General features: G+C 31.2%; 1 protein-coding gene across 1 annotated transcript in view; it reads right to left on the bottom strand.

The window, feature by feature from the left end:
* NaCP60E (Na channel protein 60E) overlaps window positions 1-20,916 on the bottom strand; it is a 153,353-nt gene that overhangs the window by 81,959 nt on the left and 50,478 nt on the right. Inside the window, exon 2 of the mRNA XM_088267409.1 lies at window positions 2,626-2,846. Coding sequence (XP_088123535.1) covers window positions 2,626-2,846 — 221 coding nt within the window. The remainder of the gene's footprint in view (window positions 1-2,625; window positions 2,847-20,916) is intronic.

The raw sequence follows: 20,916 nt of genomic DNA, 5'->3' as shown, positions 1-20,916 counted from the left end.
GACACAAAACTCATTAAATTATCATTTAAGTAATCGTCGGCAGGATTCAAGATATCTTATAGGTTTATGTAGCGAGTGTTTTTGCCTTGAATTTTCACTCATGAATAACATGAAATTATAGTAACCTCATGACACGGGTTTCTATCCATTCCGCAGCATACGATGTTTGTAAATGCTACGCAATGCATCGAAACACGTGTCACAATAGATTTTTTTTACAAATAGTGGTATTTATTGAGTAAAATAAAAATAAAAAAGGAGAAATCAATAGTTAAAAATGCCACATTACAAATTGAGACATTGTCAGATATAGCGAGTGTTTTCGCCTAGAATTTTCACTCATGAATAACATGAAATTATAGTAACTTTAAACATAAAGAGTAAATCCACTCACGAGTAGGTAATGAGTAGGTAATGAAAGTAGGGTCATGATAAGCGGTGTTGCTAGCCGTAGCTAGATTTCAGAGTAACTTGGACGTTAGGTAATTCAATAGGTTTATGTATTAATTTTGAATCTCTTTATAAAATTAATTAATTTTGTTTTCACCACTTTTTTATTAATGCAATTCAACCTACCGATTTCAACAATACATTGTCATCATCAGGGTTTATTTTAAATCAAAAACATTAGAAACAATAAAATACTTTCACCAAAAATTTCCACACACTCCATAAAAATCCTAAATTTAGGATTTTTATAAAGTGTTACTCGGTTACCGTACCTTAGGTCCCGGGTTTGATTCCCAGAGGGGGGGTCAAATAAATATAAGATTTTTCACTCTAATATTTATTCAATATTACTCTGTACTGGTACCTGAAGCGGATGACTGATCACCTTCATGTATTAACGATCAAGATAACACTGCTTTTATATGATGCAGTGTCCTATGCACCATTGAGTGCGGATAAGGGTTTGAAGAAGGAATAATAAATGAGTATCTAACGCTCTGTTAAATTGACTTTAAAGTTACTAATGATCGATGTAACAGCATCGATTTTTTATTTTATTTTTATTATTTCATGTTTTAAAACAAATGGAATTAGTCGACTTTTTTAAAGCTTTTTTAGTGAGGTTCAAAAGTCAATAAACATGTCAATTTGTTTGGTAATACCGTTTAAAAAAAATAATTAAATCCGGAGCGTTTTAGTTCCATTAATTTGAATAATCACCAAGGATTATTGTACTACAGAAAATCTAAAGAATAAAAAAAATCGGATTGTTTGTTCGGAGCGATTTAAAGCGCTTAGTCAAATGCCGACCAGACGGAATGGTACAATGGGAATCTGCGAGGGATGATAGTGATGGGCCTACAATAAAAAAATAACCAAAATTTATTATTTATAGACCATTCTAACCCTTATCCGCATCCGATGGTGCATAGGGCACTGCATCATATAAACGCAGTGTTATCTTGATCGTTAACACATAATCAGGAGGGCTGATCACCCTGATCAGGCCTCCGTTTCAGGTACCAGTCCAGGGTTATATTAAATAAATATGACAGTGAAAAAATCACTTATATTTATTTTACCTCCCTTGGGAATCGAACCCGGGACCTCCAGAACGGTAGCCGAGCGTGTTGACCATTACACTATGGAGGCGGACACTATGGTCTTGTCTATAGATTTGGCGTTTAATTTGTAGAACTCCATTTTAAATTATACATTAAATGTTAAAATCAAACACTGATTTTTTGAGTCTACGAAATTGTATTTTATTTTAATAAAACACATGATATATATATAAATATATATATATATATATATATATATATATATATATATATATATATATATATATATATATATATATATATATATATATATATATATATATATATATATATATATATATATATATATATATATATATATATATATATATATATATATATATATATATATTGTTTTTTTTTTCAATTTTTTCATTTTCATATAAGGCATTTTCAAACGAATGTGAAGATTAAACGGGCTGATGGTCCTAATATAGCTATACATTTATAGGTCTTAATTGATAGTCTTTACATGTGCAGTAATAATTTATGGGTGAAGACAATACTTAGTGGGAAAAAACAATAATTTTAATTAAATTACCCGATTTATTCTGAAACCGGCAGTCACGAATTAGTGTTTATTAAAGTGGTATTACACAAAGTGAACCATGAATGATAAGAAGAGTGTTATATTACCACACCACAAAGTTAACAATGCTTTTAATTAACAAGAAATAAAATGTTTTATCAGTCAGCTTACGAACTGCAATATATCGTTCCGAACATTTTTAATTTGTTGCCGAGGGATGTTAGAGGTCAAAATAAAATATGGAACAAAGGCAAAATAAAGGAATGGGTAAATGATCAAGAGTTAATTTTATGAAAATTATAAAATATTTATATTCTTAATTTTTTTCTCTTTTTTGTCTATATTAGGTTAAAATCGTTATAAACAATAAAAAATGTATTAAAAAAGAACTCCACCAACAAGACACACAAGGTGGCTTGGCGGGTCTCTGCAAAAAAAGTTCTAAAAATGTATAAATTGTGATTTAAATAAATGTATACAAATAAAAAATAAAAAATAAACTTATTGAGTGATGAATTAGTTGAAAAATTAAATTGCTCTTACCCGGCATGATGGAGACCGTTTTCAAAGCCCTCAGCACCCTGAAGGTCCGCAAACCAGCCAGGTTGCCGACTTCCATGCCGATGGTGGCGTACCCTGACGTGATGACCACGAAGTCCAGCCAGTTCCAAGGGTTTCTCAGATAGGTGTACTTGTTGAGGATGAAACCTTTCGCGATGGATTTGATGATCATCTCAGCCGTGTAGATGGCCAGAAATACGAATCTGAAAGAAAAAGATAACGTCAATATGAGAAAAGTTACTAATATCAGTAAAAATAATACACAGGATGTGGTGTAATGAATGGATAACATACACACATATACATTCATTAATTTGCTAGATCTGCACTAAATATTTTGTACTAATCTTTATGTTTCTGTGGTTAACTATAATTGGCTTGTTTAATGTATTTCTTTTACTTGTTTTGTTTTACATATGTTGCTGTTGTAAACCCGAATAAAAAATAAATACAATAAATAAATAACACACCTAAGAATTGAATACCATAAATCACGAAGGTTCAGGAAATCAAAAATGTTGTTTATTAAAAGTCTCATAGTTTTCGAGTTATTGAACATTATTTGAAATTTTATGAAAATTACAGCCTTTGTATACTAATAAAAAAATTAAGCCTCTAATCGTTTACGAGTGATATGAAAATTGTAGTAAATTGGAAATCATATTAATTTTCTCAATATGTTTTCTGGATAGCTTGGTGATATCACTCACTCCTTTCAACAACGTCATATTTTAAAAAAAAACTTGATTTTTCAGGAGATCATTTTTAAAGTTTAAAAATACAATCAAATACATTAAAAATAAATATCAAGCCACTTATTGAACTTTTTACTATGCAACAGATCTTTTTAGGTAAAACCTGAAGGTGTTTTCTCCATTTGAAAAATATTTAGTATATTTAAAAAAAAATCAAACAATACCCTTTCTTCAAAATATGTCACTTTTGCTGGGATATAGTACATTTTCTGGACTTTCCAAAAACATGCACACCTAAAAATTGACGATTTTTGATATGAAAGGAGTGAGCGATATTTAAATCTGTATTTTTTTGTCGCAAAAATACATTAAAGAAATGTATGATGTTTTGTTAATTTGTTTTAAAAGTTTGATCTCTTGTAGTGTAAAAAAAAGTAGGGCAACCTAAGTGACTAATGAAGAAATAAATTGCCTTTTTTATTGAAATTTTAAAGTGTTTTAACACATGGTATTTCTATTTTATTCTTACTAAAATGCATCAGTACGTTATACGAAATTTTACTTCAAAAATTAAAATCCACATCAAAATTATATTTTTTCTATGGAAGAATTTATCAAAGCACGATAATGGAATAAAATTGAAGTTTGAAATAGCATCAACCATTTTTTATATTTTTTATAAAATATGTGTAATAATAAAAATAATAAAACCCTTATCCGCACCCCAATGGTGCATAGGGTACTGTGTCATATAAACGCAGTGTTATCTTGATCGTTTACACATGAAGGAAGGGTGATCAGCCCTCCGCTTCAGGTACCAGTCCATGGTAATATTGAATAAATATTACTGTGAAAAAATCACTCATATTTATTTTACCCCCCTTGGGAATCGAACCCGGGACCTCCAGAACGGTAGCCGAGCGTGCTGACCATTACACTACGGAGGCGGACAAATATGTGTATACGTTTCATATATGGAATGAATACTAAATAATTCACACTTTTTTATATTATGCTAGAAGCGAGATATTCTATTATAGTTTACATTAGTAGATTTACAAGCTTCAATAGTAAATAAACTAATGTAAACTAGGCTTGACTTTGAAAATACATATGTGCGTAGGTACTTTTCAAACGAATGTTTTTCTTTGGAGATTTTCCTTTAAACGTTTTCGGCTCAGTACATAAGTGTTAAGCAAGTTTTGGCGGCCGCCTTAGGCCTTCCTTGGGGCGTTACCTCACCACACGCTTGGCTTGTCACATTATTTTCTAAAATCCCACCCCATCGCTGCCCGAAGACGTTAATAGGCTGGGTTTTCATTTTTTGTAGAGCTGAGTCATTTCGGATATCGCTCACTCCTTTCAAGAACGTCATATATCAAAAAACTTGATTTTTCAGGAGAACGTTTTTAAAGTTTGAAAATTTAATACAATGTATTAAAAATAAATATCAAGCCACTTACTTCACTTTTTACTGTGCAACGGATCTTTTTAGATAAAACCTGAAGGTTTTTTCTCCATTTGAAAAATATTTAGTACATTAAAAAAAATTTAAATAATACCTTTTCTTCAAAATGCAAAAACAACACTTTCTGCCGTTTAGCGGGTAAATATTAAGTTAAAAATATGCCGCTTTTGCTGGGATATAGTACATTTTCTGGGCATTCCGAAAACATGCACAACTGAAAATTGTCGATTTTTGATTTATGACGTTCTTGAAAGGAGTGAGCGATATAAGCCCGGCCGACAAAGGCTTACATGGTCTCGGGCAGGTGTAGCGATACAGGTTAAATACAGGCTGAAATTTAATCTGAAATCCAGCTCTCGCTACGCAACGATTTGACCTTTAGCTTTAAAGAGATTTCAAATATTGATAAATATTCATTTAGTTCATTCTCTTTCAGAATATATGCTGTAATTTTATTTGCAGTAATTTCAGTGTATCAATTTCATAAACTAGCGTAGCTTTATCGGGAGTTTAAGCGCGAATTATTTAATAAATTTATTATACATAAAATATAATAAATGCGAAAATTGCCTTGTTTTATTAGCGTATTTGTATACCTACCATATTTCTCACTGCTTTAAATATTCATCACAACTATGGTGTATCAAAATTTATCGTTAAAATTTTCGTTTGTTTTCTGTTGTTCTTTTATTTTATTTGTAAATCTAAAACTAAATCTAAGAAAAATCTAAAATTTTAAAATATTAAAACTGTGAAATAATCCCATCTACTCACCTAATATTTCTCAGTATCGATCCCTGAAGACGAAAAGATTATTGTAGAAATTGTGAGTATTGTGGTCCCGTGGTTAGTATCGCGGGCTTATGAGTCAGAGTTTCTCGGTTCGAACCCACTATACCACAATCTGATATATTTTTCTAATAATGAGCCGTTTCTTATAACGAGGCTCACAGAAATAGCATGAAATTGAAATATTTGTCTAAATAATAAAAAATAATAATAAAAAAATCAGTTAGAGAAAAGTACTAAAAATGAAAGTGGTGTAAACATAGTTCTAGTTTTATTTTATACCGTTTTAGAAAATGAACCATTTACTCCAAGGTTGTCAAAAAAGAAGAAAAAAGCCTATTCAAAGAAATGAAAAGAGACGAATATTTTGATTCAGTGTGAAGGTACATTTGGTGTTTCTGTTGTTGTTTGTTACTAAATAAGTAGGTATATTTATTTTGATTTCATTAAATAAGGTATCGTTTTTGTCGCATCAGGCTGAGGCTTGAGGCAGCCACGGTGACATTACACATCCCTGTTTAACACCCTTAGAGATGCCAATCAAGATAAAAATGCAGTCTGAAAGAGAAGAAAAAATTACCTTTCCGATAAAATGAAGTGAGATGGATATTTGATTCATTTGGTGTGTCATATTATTTTTTGACATATCATCAAAGATGAAGAAGAATATGGAAGTCTGGGCATTTACGGGGCTGACAACCGTCATAGGCTGGTTTAAGTGATCACTTTACACACGTGTAACATTCACCAACTCTACCCATTATTAACAACCGCACTACTCAAATTTTTGGAAGTTTTATATATATATATATATATATATATATATATATATATATATATATATATATATATATATATATATATATATATATATATATATATATATATATATATATATATATATATATATGAACCAATTTTGAAACATTGTTCTTGAATCACTAGAACTTCACTAGAGACATCTATTGGTAAGATGAAAAGAGGCTTTCTATTTGTTGTGTTTTTGTTTGTTACTTAATTAGTATATTTATTTTGATTTCGTCAAATGTGGTATTGTTTTTGTCGCATCGAGCCGAGGCTTGTCGTGTCACACGTCCATTATGAAGACCGTGTAAATACAGACATAATGTGACTCAATAGTACCCCCACCCCTACCCACCGTGGACTGCTGTTTCCGCATTAAATATCGATTCAAAAACAGTACGACGTTTTGTGACGTCATGGCGTGTTTATTATTTTATCCAACCGGGAAACAAGGATTTGGCGTGACTGCCTCAGTCCATCGATTTAATTCTAGGCCCATTCATTGACTGTCTTGCAAAGGTATTTTGTTTATTATTTAGTTGTTTTTATTTTATACGTACGTTTTTATTTCACACAGGGGTACTTCTTGAAAATTTGGTGATGGACTTACAATCTTGTATTTATTTAGAATGGCAGTGACAGGTATATTGAAAGCTTTAAAATGTAAATTCACAGTAAAATCGGGATTGTTTCACATTTTCATAAATTTCGCAACTTAGTTCAAAAAACGAAATTGCTTAGCAAAAGCAGATCTGTCAGGAAGCCTAGATACTTCTGTATCAGATCTGGGCATGCGGTGGGACAGCTTTCAATATTTTATACGTACAGAGAATATGAGTTCAGTAAAGTGTATGTCCATGTAATGTATTTATTCAATATTACCTTGGACTGGTCCGGAAGCGGAGGGCTGATCACCTTTCTTTCGTGTGTTAACGATCAAAATAACACTGCGTTTATATGATGCAGTGCCCTGTGCACCATTGGTGTGCGGATAAGGGTTTGAATGAAAGTGTATGTCTGCCTCGGTAGTGTGATGTTCAGCACTTTTGGCTACCGTACTGGAGGTCCCGGGTTCGGTTCCCTGGGTGGGGTTAAATAAATATACAGTCGAACTCGGTTATAACGAGGATGAAGGGACTGACTGAATTTGCTCGTTTAAAAGTGAATTTTAGATTGACTCTATCATAACACTAGAAAGCACCTCTCAGCAAAGCACACAGCTCACAATTAACACACTTTATGGAAACGTACACAAAAGCACATCAGACAAAACGTAACACATACCTGTTTTAGTAAAAAGAACTTGAATTCCTTTGCTTTCTAAACCCGTTAAGTCATTACATAACAAAACTAAGTAATATAAACTAGCTATTTTAAGTGGATATTGAATGTAGGTACATCTGAAAAAGATCGTATCATTTGGCCATGTCGTATTTGATTGTACAAACAATTTAGTTTCATAATAATTTAATAAAAAAAAAGTATATCAACATGTGTTTTCGATATAAGAAAACTCAGTTAGGGTACATTATTATAAAAAATTTGTTATTATGTGTGTCATGGAAAATAAATAAATAATAATGGAGAATAGTCCTTAGCGATCTGGTTAGATCAGCGGGAAAAATATATATATTTTTTCTGAATATTCAATCAATTTGACTCTTGTATATTAGAGAAAAAATAGAGTTAATAATAGAGAAATGATAGAGAAATAATAGAGTCTATGATAAAGAAATACGAGAATTAATAATAGATAAATAATGGAGTTCATAAAAGGGAAATAATAGAGTTAATAATAGAGTTAATAATAGAGTTAATAAAAGAGTTAATAATAGAGAAATTATAGAGAAATATAAGAGTTTGTCCGCCTCCATAGTGATGTGGTTAGCGCGCTAGGCTACCATGCTGGAGGTCCCGGCTTCGATTCCCAAGAGGGTCAAAATAAATATAAGTGATAATTGCACTGTAATATTTATTCAATTTTTCAGACTAATATTTATTTAATATGAACCTGGCCTGGTACTTGAAGCGGAAGCTGATCACCTTTCCTTCGTGAATTCAAGGATCAAGATAACACTGCTTCTATACGATGAAGTGCCCTATGCACCATTGGGGTGCGGATAAGGGTAAGAAGAATATTATAGAAAAGAAAATTATAAAAATCAAACGAATTATCATGCGAATATTATGTTTGCGAATGAACTTCGTAATTAATGCTAAAAAGATGAAATGGCATCTTCACACGCAAGTTAGAAGATGTTCTCTTTTACGCTTATTTTAGAGTGTCATTAATATCATAAATTTCAAAGTTATGGCCGTGGAAGAAATCCAATGGAGGAAGTAATGGCAGTTCTGAGTACTTCAATACGAACGAGAGGTGTGCTATTACTGCGCGAACTCCATTAGGGTAGAAACATAATATCGAAAATATCTCGAGAACGGGAGAGATCAGAACAATAAACAAATGGTTTGAATTAAACCCATTTAATTAAGTAAAAAGAACCCATCAGAAAAAGCTGAACTAGAAGAAGACAATACAGTTTTATTTTAAATATTGGAAGCATTAACTTTGTGGATCATATTGATATATTATTTTGAGAAATAAAAAAACCTTTTTTTTTTATCCACTCACATTTTTATTAACAACCAACTAGTTTCGGTAACAACCTGTTGTCCTCTTCAGGGTTTAATTTGTGACTCATAGTCATAAATCAAACCCTGAAGAGGGCAACAGGTTGTTGCCGAAACTAGTTGGTTGTTAATAAAAATGTGAGTGGATCAAAAAACAAAGTCTTTTTATTTTATATTTCTCAAAATAATATAATACAGTTTTGGTTGTAACCCTAATGTATGGAAGTGATGTATTATTTTTTTGACATCTTAACAAAGATGAAGAAGAATATGAAAGTCTGGGTATTTCCAGGGCTTACGGCCATTATAGGCTGGTTTAACTGATCACTTTACACACGTGTAACATTCACCAATTCTACCCAAGATTGACAACTACACAACTCAATTTCTTGGAACTTTATACATATATTTTTCGAATTCTAAAGATAATGCTTGAATTTACTAGAATTTCGATGAAATTAGCTTTTTATGAGCAGAAACTCTTTAATTTGTTTGTGATTATAATCCAGGATTCGGACCTTATCATGCATAGAATTTGTGAATGTTACACGTGTGTAAAGTGATTATTCAAACCAGCCTATGACGGTCGTAAGCCACGCAAATACCCAGACTTCCATTATTCCTCTTTATCTTTGTTGAGATGTCAAAAAATAATATCTTGATATATCACCACCCTTTGGGGTGAATCCAGTATTTGGTCTAATCAAATAAGATATAAAAAATGTGAAAAATATCGAATTGTTACTATTTTAAAAGAGTAAGTGGGAGTAGAGTAATGATATCTTGATATATCACCCTATGGGGTGATATCCAGTATTTGGTCTAATCAAATAAGATATAAAAATGTGAAAAATATCGAATTGTGAACTATTTTAATAGAGTAAGTGGGAGTAGAGTAATGATATCTTGATATATCACCCTATGGGGTGATATCCAGTATTTGGTCTAATCAAATAAGATATAAAAAATATGAAAAATATCGAATTGTGAACTATTTTAATAGTGGGCAGAAAAAGAAAATCGAATCTTTTGTCCGTGGCATTTTCAGTTACATATTGAAAAGTCTTCCCCCTATATCCGATCACTTGGTGGCTTAAAGTTCTAGTGTTTTGTACTCTTTGTTGTTAAGAGGACAATAGCCTCCTTCAGTGTACTGAAAGGAGATGAACACTACTTTAAGTTTTCAGGGAAGGATTAGGCGTCGCGTCGGCAGTGTGCCGAGCTCTTGAGGGACGCCGGTTTTATACGGCGATGAAATAAAAGTCAACAAGATTAGGAGCGCGAGTCGATGAACCTCGCTTAGCGCTTTGTTCTAACGCTGGAAGCAGAATAACTAAAATAGAATAGAGAACATTTCGCAAAAATGTCTTAGTCATGTACAGGACTTGTTAAGATAGACATTTAAAAACGTCTGTTTTTTCACCCTGTAACAGGGCTGTCAGAAAAAAAGGTGTTTTTAAACATTTTTTAAAAACATTTTTGACATCCCTGCATAGATAAAGAAGGATATGGCGTAGACGAAAATCTTGGTGAGTGGTTACGTGCTAAAATTAAAAAAAAAAAAAAAGCAAATAAAAAACTTATAATTATCAATAAATTTTTACTAAATTATGTATGAATAAATGGTGATTGTTTAGAGACATACAAATTCACAGTTAGATCGTTGACAGTTGATTTATAATCAGCACGTTTTGCCATTTCACTACGAATAGACTGAATGACCATTCAATAAAAAACAGCTTCTTTATACACACAAACACACACATACACGCACACACATACCCACAAACACACACACACACACACACACACACACACACACACACACACACACACACACACACACACACACAAACACAAATATACACGCACTCACGTACGCACGCATGCACACACATATAGATTATGTATGTATATCCATTTTTAATTAATTTTTTACTTAGTTAATACCACTGTTTCTAAAAAGTGGTATTTACTAAGTAAAACATTAATTAAAAATGGATAGATTTTACCACAAAGTGATTGCCCAATCAATTAAGGAAATAATGTATATCCAATTGAATGCTATGCTTTTAAGAACAGTGTCCGTCGATGGTTGTTTCTCGTTGGTAGGGACAAGGTGGAAAGAGAATTTATTAGAGTCCGGGTTTAAAATTTGTGATTATTTTATTGTAAATTGTTATTGTATCTTGTAATGTACAAAATCTAGTAATTAATTTGTATTTATTGTATAAACATGTAAGTATTTCGGCTCAATACAGGCTATGCCTAAAGAGCCGTAACATATATAATTAAAAAATGTTTAAAAAATGTATCTATGTAGGTACCTAAAATTAAATAATAAAAAAAAAAAATTCGTGAAAACATTTCGATTTAAAAAAAAGTAATTCAACTGTGTACGAATTTAATCTTACTCTAACGAACGAAATCTAATTGAACATAATGGAAAGAAACCCAATAATTACATTACATTCTGGTATTTTATTAACTTTCAAAATTTATCAGGCATTCTCCTAGAATAAAGAAAGCCCAAAAATCTCATTTCGGAATGACAAGGCGAAGTTTTTTATTATCATTTCAAGTATGAGTTTTGGATGATATTAAAAACCGTAGCTTTATTATTGTCTGAGTTACAAAGTTAGTTGATAAGAATACCTACATTCTTTCTTTACCTACATTCTTTGTGATTGATTTTAAAAAAACTGAAAAAATATGGAAAAATATAGATTTTTTTAAGAAAAGAGAAACATGTGTTTTTAATATTTACACAAATATTTTTTTTCTTTATTTTAAATTCTTTTGCATTACATAAATTCAAAAAAAAAATATTAATAAAATATTAATAAAAAATAAAAATGAATACAAAAAAAGATCCCACAAAGGCATGGCCTGTATGTGGGTATACAAAATAAATAGTCATAGTACAGGGTATAAGGGTATAGGTTTCTAAGTATAATTAGTTAATACAAAATATAAAAAACTTAATATAACATACAAAAAAAAATACTTGACTCTCAGTAAGCAATTTTTAAAAAAAATTAAAACTTAAACATAAAAAAGATGACAAAGTAAAAAAGTAAAAAGCTTGCGATCATGTGCTAAATGAAAAAAGAATTTAAATTTAAATTTCATATTATTTCTGTGAGCCTAAGTGGTTCACTATTAGAAATAGGTACGTATCAAATTAGGGTAGAGTGGGTTCAAAACGAGAAACTCTGACTTAAGAGTCCGCGACACCAACCACGGGACCACAACCAAACATATTATCAATTTATAATGATTTATTGATCAGATATCGGAATTTCCACCCTACGGATGATGAATCAATATTTTAGGTGGCTCAACGTGTTTTTGTTAATTAATGTAATATAGACGTTCAATAATGGGCAGAGTGGTGAACGTTACACAAGTGTATAAAGTGATCGCCTAAGCCAGCTAAAAACCAGGTCGTTAGTCTTGGGATCCTCAGATTTTCATTTTCTGTCATATATGAACAAAATATAAAAGTATATATGTTTCATATACGTGCATACTATGTAGAAATTTTGCAAATTATTTTTTGGTATCTCGTCAAAGATGAAAAAGAATATGGAAGTCTGGGCATTTACGGGGCTGACGACCGTCATAATCTAGTTTAAGTTATCACTTTACACACGTGTAAGATTCACCAATTTTATCCATTTTATGACAACCACACTATTTAATTTCTTGGAAGTTCTATATATATGTATGAACCAATTTTGAAACATTGTTCTTGAATCACTAGAGCTTCACTAGAGACGTCTATTGGTGAGATGAAAAGATGCTTTCAATGCTATATATATTTTCCGTTTTACTATGCAAGATAAACAAAATCTTGTAGTATTTCCTTATTCTAGTAATTTAGGATAGTTTCCTTGACATACGCGTTGAAGGTATTCGTGATTTATCCGAACCCATTCGTAATTTCACCACGCTCCGTCAGATATATTGTAGGCAATGTGACGAACTCGCAGAACAGGAGCACATAAAATGTGAACAGGTAATTTACAGGTACGTACATATGCCCCCGCGCCGGCATTGTATCGAGCTGGTTCACGTACTCGACTCACGCTGAGATAGGTAATTCCCACCCACATGCTCGTCTGCGCTCCTGGTAAGTCATCCGTCTACTCGAGGGAGTGGTGTGGGAACAATCACAGATTACCCCAGACAAGAATGCCTATGTAGATGTATATTAATGCTGCGAACATCCACACATACTCGTATGTATACGAGTGGTACGTGAGGTGATGAATACGTCATAAAACACGCGAAAGCAGCTTTTCAAATTTGAATTTGGGCTTGACAACAATAAATTTTGATTCATATAGAAAAATTACAAACGTATGAATGAGACTATACTTTATATTTAAATAAAATGTTTTATGTCCATAGTCATTATATGATGCGTGTATTTGAGATGATAACATGATGGTGACTAACCCAACAGAGTTGGATTCCTAAAAATCTAGATTTAGACAACTTAAGACCACATCTAGTGATAAAAAACGCTGTATTTAATTAATATCACGTCAGCAATTAGTTATATTTATTCTATACGTTTTAATTTCTTCTTAAATATAGTTATCCATACTTCCATTGTTTCGAAACATAAAATGCCAACGAAATATGCTGTTTTTTAAAGAAATAAGTAAATGCTTCCTACTTTAGTACAGGTATTTACTATGCCCAGTGAGGATATTGTAAATTCAATAATTTAAATATATAATAAATGCTCTAAATTTTACGCCATTCTTTTCACATGTGGGTACAAACTCAATAGATTTTTTAAGTATTTGATAGTAGCGTCATCAGATAAGATACATATACTACGTATTCCGTCAGTGTGGATACCTGCCCACATATTTCATTCTTGAGACTAGCAAGTACGTTTGTCGTCAAGTTGGCAAACCTGCGCGGTGAACTGTCATAATCTATGCGCACGATGTACTCAAGTCTTCAGACAAGATTTTCAATAATACTTTGAATCATGACTACTGCTTTGAATATATCAAAAAAAATATCACTTTTAATATAAAAGTGATATAGTTTTTAATATAAAAACAAAAAAGTATCCATTTTGTTTTGTAAACCGTACAATTTGAAGTTAAAAACCTGAAATAAACGCATATTTTCGACTCTGAACTGAAGTTGGTCATTATTTAAAATCGACGGAATGTACGTTTTTTTGTTTTTTTATAATTCCGACTTCCTGAATAAGAGATGAAAGGATTTAGAGTACAATCTCGATCCATTTAATGGGAAGCGAATATTCGTGTACCTTTTTCCGGAGCGTAAGCCACGAAGACAACTTTCAATTTTTTTTCCAATCGGATTTGGATGCGCTGCAAAAGTAAATAACAGATTGTTCCAACTGGTTCAAACAAAGGGAACAAAAAAATCAAATGTCTTTCAACCCTAGCGCAGAGTACTGACATTTTATTGAAAGGCTGATCAGATTAATGTCGGTTTATAAATGAGTAAGTGAGTTCTGTTTCATCTGAAAAGTTGATTCAATAACCTATCCTAACCTTACCTTACATTACCTATCTAACGTTTTATTTATTAAAAAATTATTATTATTTATTATAACAGGATTATTCATCCCACGGAAAATATACCAAGATAAATATTATAGGTGTCTCGATTGAAAGAAAGCATTTAATGTTTTTACGTAATGGAAGATGGAAGTCTGAGCATTCCAGGGATAACGACCTGGCATTTGATGTCTAGCATTCTGCTTATTAATTAAGATCCATATTGTACTAATTTTTAAAGATGTATATTTGCACTGATGTAAGATTTCTTTCGTATGCTGGATTTTATTTTTATAGCTTCTTCCAATCAGACACAGATCAGGTGAGATTCATTGCAACAAAAATAGTTCAGTATATATATATATATATAAATATGTTTATGTATATTTATATATATATATATATATATATATATATATATATATATATATATATATATATATATATATATATATATATATGTATATATATATATATATATATATATATATATATAAATATATATACATATATATATATATATATATATATATATATATATATATATATATATATATATATATATATATATATATATATATATATATATATATATATATATATATATATATGTATATATATGTATATATATATATATGTATTTATATATATATATATATATATATATATATATATATATATATATATATATATATATATATATATATAAATATATATATATATATATATATATATTTATATATAAATATATATATATATATATACATATAAATAAATAAATATGATTTCATTACTTGATTCGGCAGTCACCTTGTGGTAAAATCTATCCATTTTTAATTAATGTTTTTTTTTAGTAAATGCGTTAAAAAATAAATAAATAAAAATTAGAAAAAGTGACTTAAATGGTCCTCCTGAGTATTTTACGTTTTGTTCGTTGGTCACTTTCTCCTGTACGACTACGATATAAAATAAATAAATAAATATATATTTATCGCTATCCGCATTTCCTCATCTAAATATGCTTATTATAAGTATATAACCTAACCTTCAATCTCAGGATACAGGCAAGGGCGACCCCTTATGTATGTTTTCATAAAATCGACAATAAAAGACGCGGGAAGATTTGATATGGACGGCAGAGAATAGAAGTACCAAGAACAGTGAAAAGGCGGAGGGAAGAAAACGCGAGAAGAATGAAACCCTAGCACTTCTCCATTCTTCAAGAGTTGTGACTAAACGGAATTTCAATATGACGATGAATTTAAATAAGAGAAGGTATTTTTTAAAAATAATTATATAATTTTTTGACATCTCATCAAAGATGAAGAAGATTATGGAAGTCTAGGCATTTACGGGGCAGTATTTTTCAAAAATGGCAGTCTTATTTTATCTTTATTTCTAGTACTGCGTTCATAAAAATTTTAGTTTAAAACTAATTAGAAATATTTTGGTAATTTATCGTTAAAAAAATATTTTCAAAGATAAGGACATTATACAATATTCTCTTTTTTATAGGTAACCAGTTGAGTTCTTCTCTGATTTTTTCTATATTATTATATCTATTTTTCTTAAGTACTATTCTCATGGCTTTATTTGAAATAATCTCTTATTTCATATTATTTTTTGACATCTCATCAAAGGTGAAGAAGAATATGGAAGTCTGGGCATTTACGGGGCTGACGACCGTCACAGGCTGGTTTAAGTGATCACTTTACAAACGTGTAACATTCACCAAATCTACCCATTTTTGACAACCACACTACTCAAATTCCATGGAAGTTCTATATATATATATATTTGAACCAATTTTGAAACATCATTCTTGAATCACTAGAATTTCACTAGTGACATCTATTGGTGTCAGTCAAAAATAATATGAAAATAATAAAAAAAACAACTCCTGTAATTGGAGATTATCCAGATTTTGTATTTGTATTGTATGTATAAGTATCTGGATACACTCAAAATGTTGTGCATATATATATTTTCAATTGGCTTGGGTATTTGTGATTAATTTTACACGTTAACCTTCCCTATCCTTACTATCTTACCTACAAACAAGCTTCTTAAAAGCAGAGGCCTTGTGGATATTCCGTTGAAAAAATATCTTAATTGAAACTTCTAATGGGGTTGCATCCATGATTTGAACATACTCAAAATACTGTTAATAACATTGGTTAGAAAATTACAAATTTTAAAAGCCTTCGAATTACGTTTTTTTTCGTTTAGTACTAGTCAACTGATTTTAAAATCCGTAGTTGTTCCGGAACGCTAATTAACTTTAAAGCTTATTAAGGGCTTTTTGTCTAAAATAAATTAAAGCGAAGGCCGACAACGAAAGCTCCGGCGTCAGCATAATCAGTGGTCGGAAGCTGTTTGTAGAATACATATATAGACGTTTGGCAGTCTATTCTATGGTATGGGATTATTGGTTGGCGTGGTACGAGTAACGCATTATTAAATAGTGTAATTGTTGCCAGAAAATCAATTTTGAAAATAATGCTTGAAGTTCCGAGAAGGACACTTACAGAACATTCAACGAATTACGTCTCATGACAGTCAAACAACTAAACGCTGAAACTTTCCCCATAAATGCATTTAAGAATTACTCTCACGAAAACCAATAAAAAACCTCCTAACAAAGCACACAAATAACAATTAACACACTTTATGGTAATGTACACAGAACCATAAGATTAAAAAAACATAGTAACATATCAAACAAAATATAACACATATGTACCTATTTTGGTCAAGAAAACTTTGAATACTATGCAATAAAGTTGTGTAAAGTTATATTGTGTACCTTGTACACATTGCTTCTAATAACGATAATATCTCTATAAATATAATAAATACAAGCCCAAGATTTTAGATGTTCCTCCATTACATATTTACGCATTGGTTTAAAAAATGACATTAAAAATAATCAGAATTTATCGGGTACATTGTAGGTATTTTGTGAATATCGGAAACAAATTCACATATAAACAGCGCGTGAAGATTGTGCGGGAACCGCGACACTATATTCGCATCTACTCTTGCAAACTTGCACTGCGCAAGCGCGAGGAGCTCAAAGCTCAATGTTCTCTGGCTAGCTAACGGGTTCGCGGCAGTAGCTCTTGAGCTTTCGACAAGAGTGGACCTATCCTTGTTCCGTGAGCGTTGCCAGATATTTTTAAATGTTTTCAGCAAAAAAAACCTGAATTATTTTAATTCTTGAATTCATTTATAATTAATTAAGGGGATAAGCTATGAATGTCCGTATTTTTTAGATTTAAAATCGCATTTTTTTATGGTGTAGTGACTACCCAACACCGAGACGCGCGTTTTTTTTTAGCCCGGAAGGGAAAGATAAACCTGCTTTTATTACCCATAAAGTTGTTAAAAATAGAAACTAAATAAAAAAAGCTAAAAATGAATATATAATGGAAGCGAGTAGATCTGAAATAGATCGTATCATTCGGTTATGTTATACACATTTGATTGCAGAAACAATTTTCTTCAAATCGCAATTTGTAGTATATGATTTTAAAAAAAGGAAAATTGTTCATCGTGTTGATAAATTAAATCTCGAAATCATTCATATGACCTTTTAATACATTTCTAACTAGTAGAAAGTAGAAATCCAAAGGTAAACTTTTACCAGAAAGTTAAAGTAAACTGTTTTAACATACAAAAAGCTTTGGAAATACGAGCGAAACTTTTGAAGCTGGTCAATTTCAGAAGTTTTCCTTAAAAGACGCTACACTTATAAATTTGTACTGAATAATGTCACTAATAAATTTCAAGCGAAATGGACATCGTATAAAGTTTGTTTGGCTTTTTTAAAAATGTGACTTTTACAATGTCTTAAAATTGAATATTCTCCTTTGTAGGGGACGGAAAACCCTGTAATTATACATTTATATAGTTATACTCTTGGAATTGCCAGTCAAAAGGTGAAGATTGACAGTCGCATACACCAAGCATGACTTGCGTTTCACAGTAAATCAGTGATTTTCCAATCAAATAACATAGATCTGAAACTACGCGAACTTCTTGTCAAAACGTATGTATGGAGTGTGCTACTGTGAGGCTGCGAGACATGGTGCCTATCTAAAAAAGATAAGAATAGGCTGAATGTTTTGGAGATGTGGATCTATAGAAGAATACTCGGGATATCCTGGAGAGACAACATCTCTAACGATAAGGTACTACGATTAATTAAAGAAAGGAAACACCTACTCGCGACTACCTCCAAAAGACGCGCCGAATGGATCGGCCACGTGCTCAGACAAGAAAGTTTCCTACACAAAATAATAGAGGGAATACCTAAGCGACTTATACGAAGACATGGGCTGAAGAGGTGTATTTTGTATAAGGAGCTGAAAAGGGCTTCCGAAAATAGACGAGAATGGCGAAAGAAATGTCATCTGTTGCTACAGACCAATCCGCAGGATTCAGACCAGAGAGAGAGATAATTATACGAGTACTATCACTTGTGAGAAAGTGTCCCTATTTTAGGCAGTACGAAACGGTTCCTCGACTTTCTGTACTCCTGTTCGCTCGCGTATATAATGGAGCCAGGAGATCCGCCTTCTTCCTACATCTTTGCGACCCTTGATCATATCTTTGATGATCAGTTGCAGTATCTTGTACTTTTTTCCTCTTTCCTTCCGGAAAGTGTCCCAAATAGGACACTCTCCGGGTTTTAATATTTAATACCTTATGTTTTTCTCAAATATTTCTTTAAAATATGCTTCTTATGCCTATTTATTATACCTGTTTATTGTTTTTATATTTTGCCATGTATTAGTTTTGGTTATTTAAAAAAAATATTTTTTGTAACTTTATTATTTGTGTTCCAGTCTTGTTAACCTTAATCCCATGTCCTAAACTGAGAAATAGAAATTACTCATCGGGGATATTATAAATATGACTTATATATGTAATATGATTTGAAAAAATAAATAAATAAATATTAATTCCGTATGCGCTATAATTATACTTCTACATAAATTGCACCCTTCCAAGGTTACCATTTGCTGCAGTGTGGTGTATCTATATCATTATCTCTAAAGAGAGATAAAAAGAAACAAAAAAACATAATTCAATGATTTTGTTAAATTAATATTTGTTTAATTATTACACTGTATTATTTACCCTAAGGATAGGATGTCAAATAAAATGTGGCTCAAATTGATATAGGTTTAAAAAATTTCAAAAGTTCCATAATTGGCATAATGGTAAACGTTACACAAGTGTATAAAAAGATCGCTAGAGCCAGCCAAATGCCAGGTCGTAAGCCCTGATATGCTCTGAATTCCATCTAAATTTATAAAAAAGGGAAAATTGATACATGTTTCGTATCAAGTTGAGACACCTTTAAATTTATACAAATCAACATTTTGAGTGTGTCCTAATACTTGTTCACAAAATCTGGATTTTCACCAATTACAGGAGCTATTTTTTTGACATCTCATCAAAGATGAAGAAGAATATGGCCCCAACTGATACAAATCTGTTTAAATTTATTCAAATCACGATAACTAACTAGTACCGCATAAATATATATGTTCGTTCCCCTATACAATTAAAAAAATGTACAACATGACACTATAAACAAAAAAAGAAAAAGTCCCTCTCCAAGCACAAGAGTTCAGTCTGTTTTTTGGAGAGGCTTAGCGCAAATCAAATTTTAAGATTGTATTAAGTAGAAATGTATAGAAATTGTTTTAAATTGTATGAAAAAATGAAACTATATAAAATAAAATATTTTTTTCTCTTAAAATCTCCATCAAAATCAGTTAAAATCTCAAGAAAACAATTGATTTTTTAAATAATAAAGTGATATCTGAGACACTCTGTACTAGTTATGTGGGGTAGGTAGGGTTAGTTCCGGTTAAATTAAAGCTGTGCTATGATCGTTTTTTCGAGTAATTTTTTTAAAATAAATGTCTTTATAATACCGTTGCGATCTGCTTAAGCAAACTTATAACGAAGATATAAATTTGTTTGTTTTTTAAATTCAGGTAATACGTTTTTAATGAATTTAGGTATCCGGAGAACAGAAGCTAGAAGCGGCGGTATGATGAAGATTTATAAAGAGATTACCCGTATAGCTCGAGTAGAAACCTACCTACCCCCCAATAGACCCCCATTTGCGGGCAAACAAACGTGACTGGCATGTAGAGCGGGGAATTTTTCACATTATAACGAGCCATACCCGCGTCAATGTTGATCCTTAACACAGTTACAGATCATTAATGTTCAGCATTTTCGGATTGGGTGTCGGCCCTAAATTTTTGTCATGTTTATGAGAGTTGTGAATTATTAATTTGAACTC

The sequence above is a fragment of the Brachycentrus maculatus genome, unplaced genomic scaffold, assembly GCF_059751285.1.
Source record: "Brachycentrus maculatus isolate JH-2025_06_01 unplaced genomic scaffold, ASM5975128v1 h1tg000294l, whole genome shotgun sequence".
Lineage (NCBI taxonomy): Eukaryota > Metazoa > Arthropoda > Insecta > Trichoptera > Brachycentridae > Brachycentrus > Brachycentrus maculatus.
Note: the sequence above shows the minus strand (reverse complement) of the source record. Positions and strands in the feature narration are given on the sequence as shown.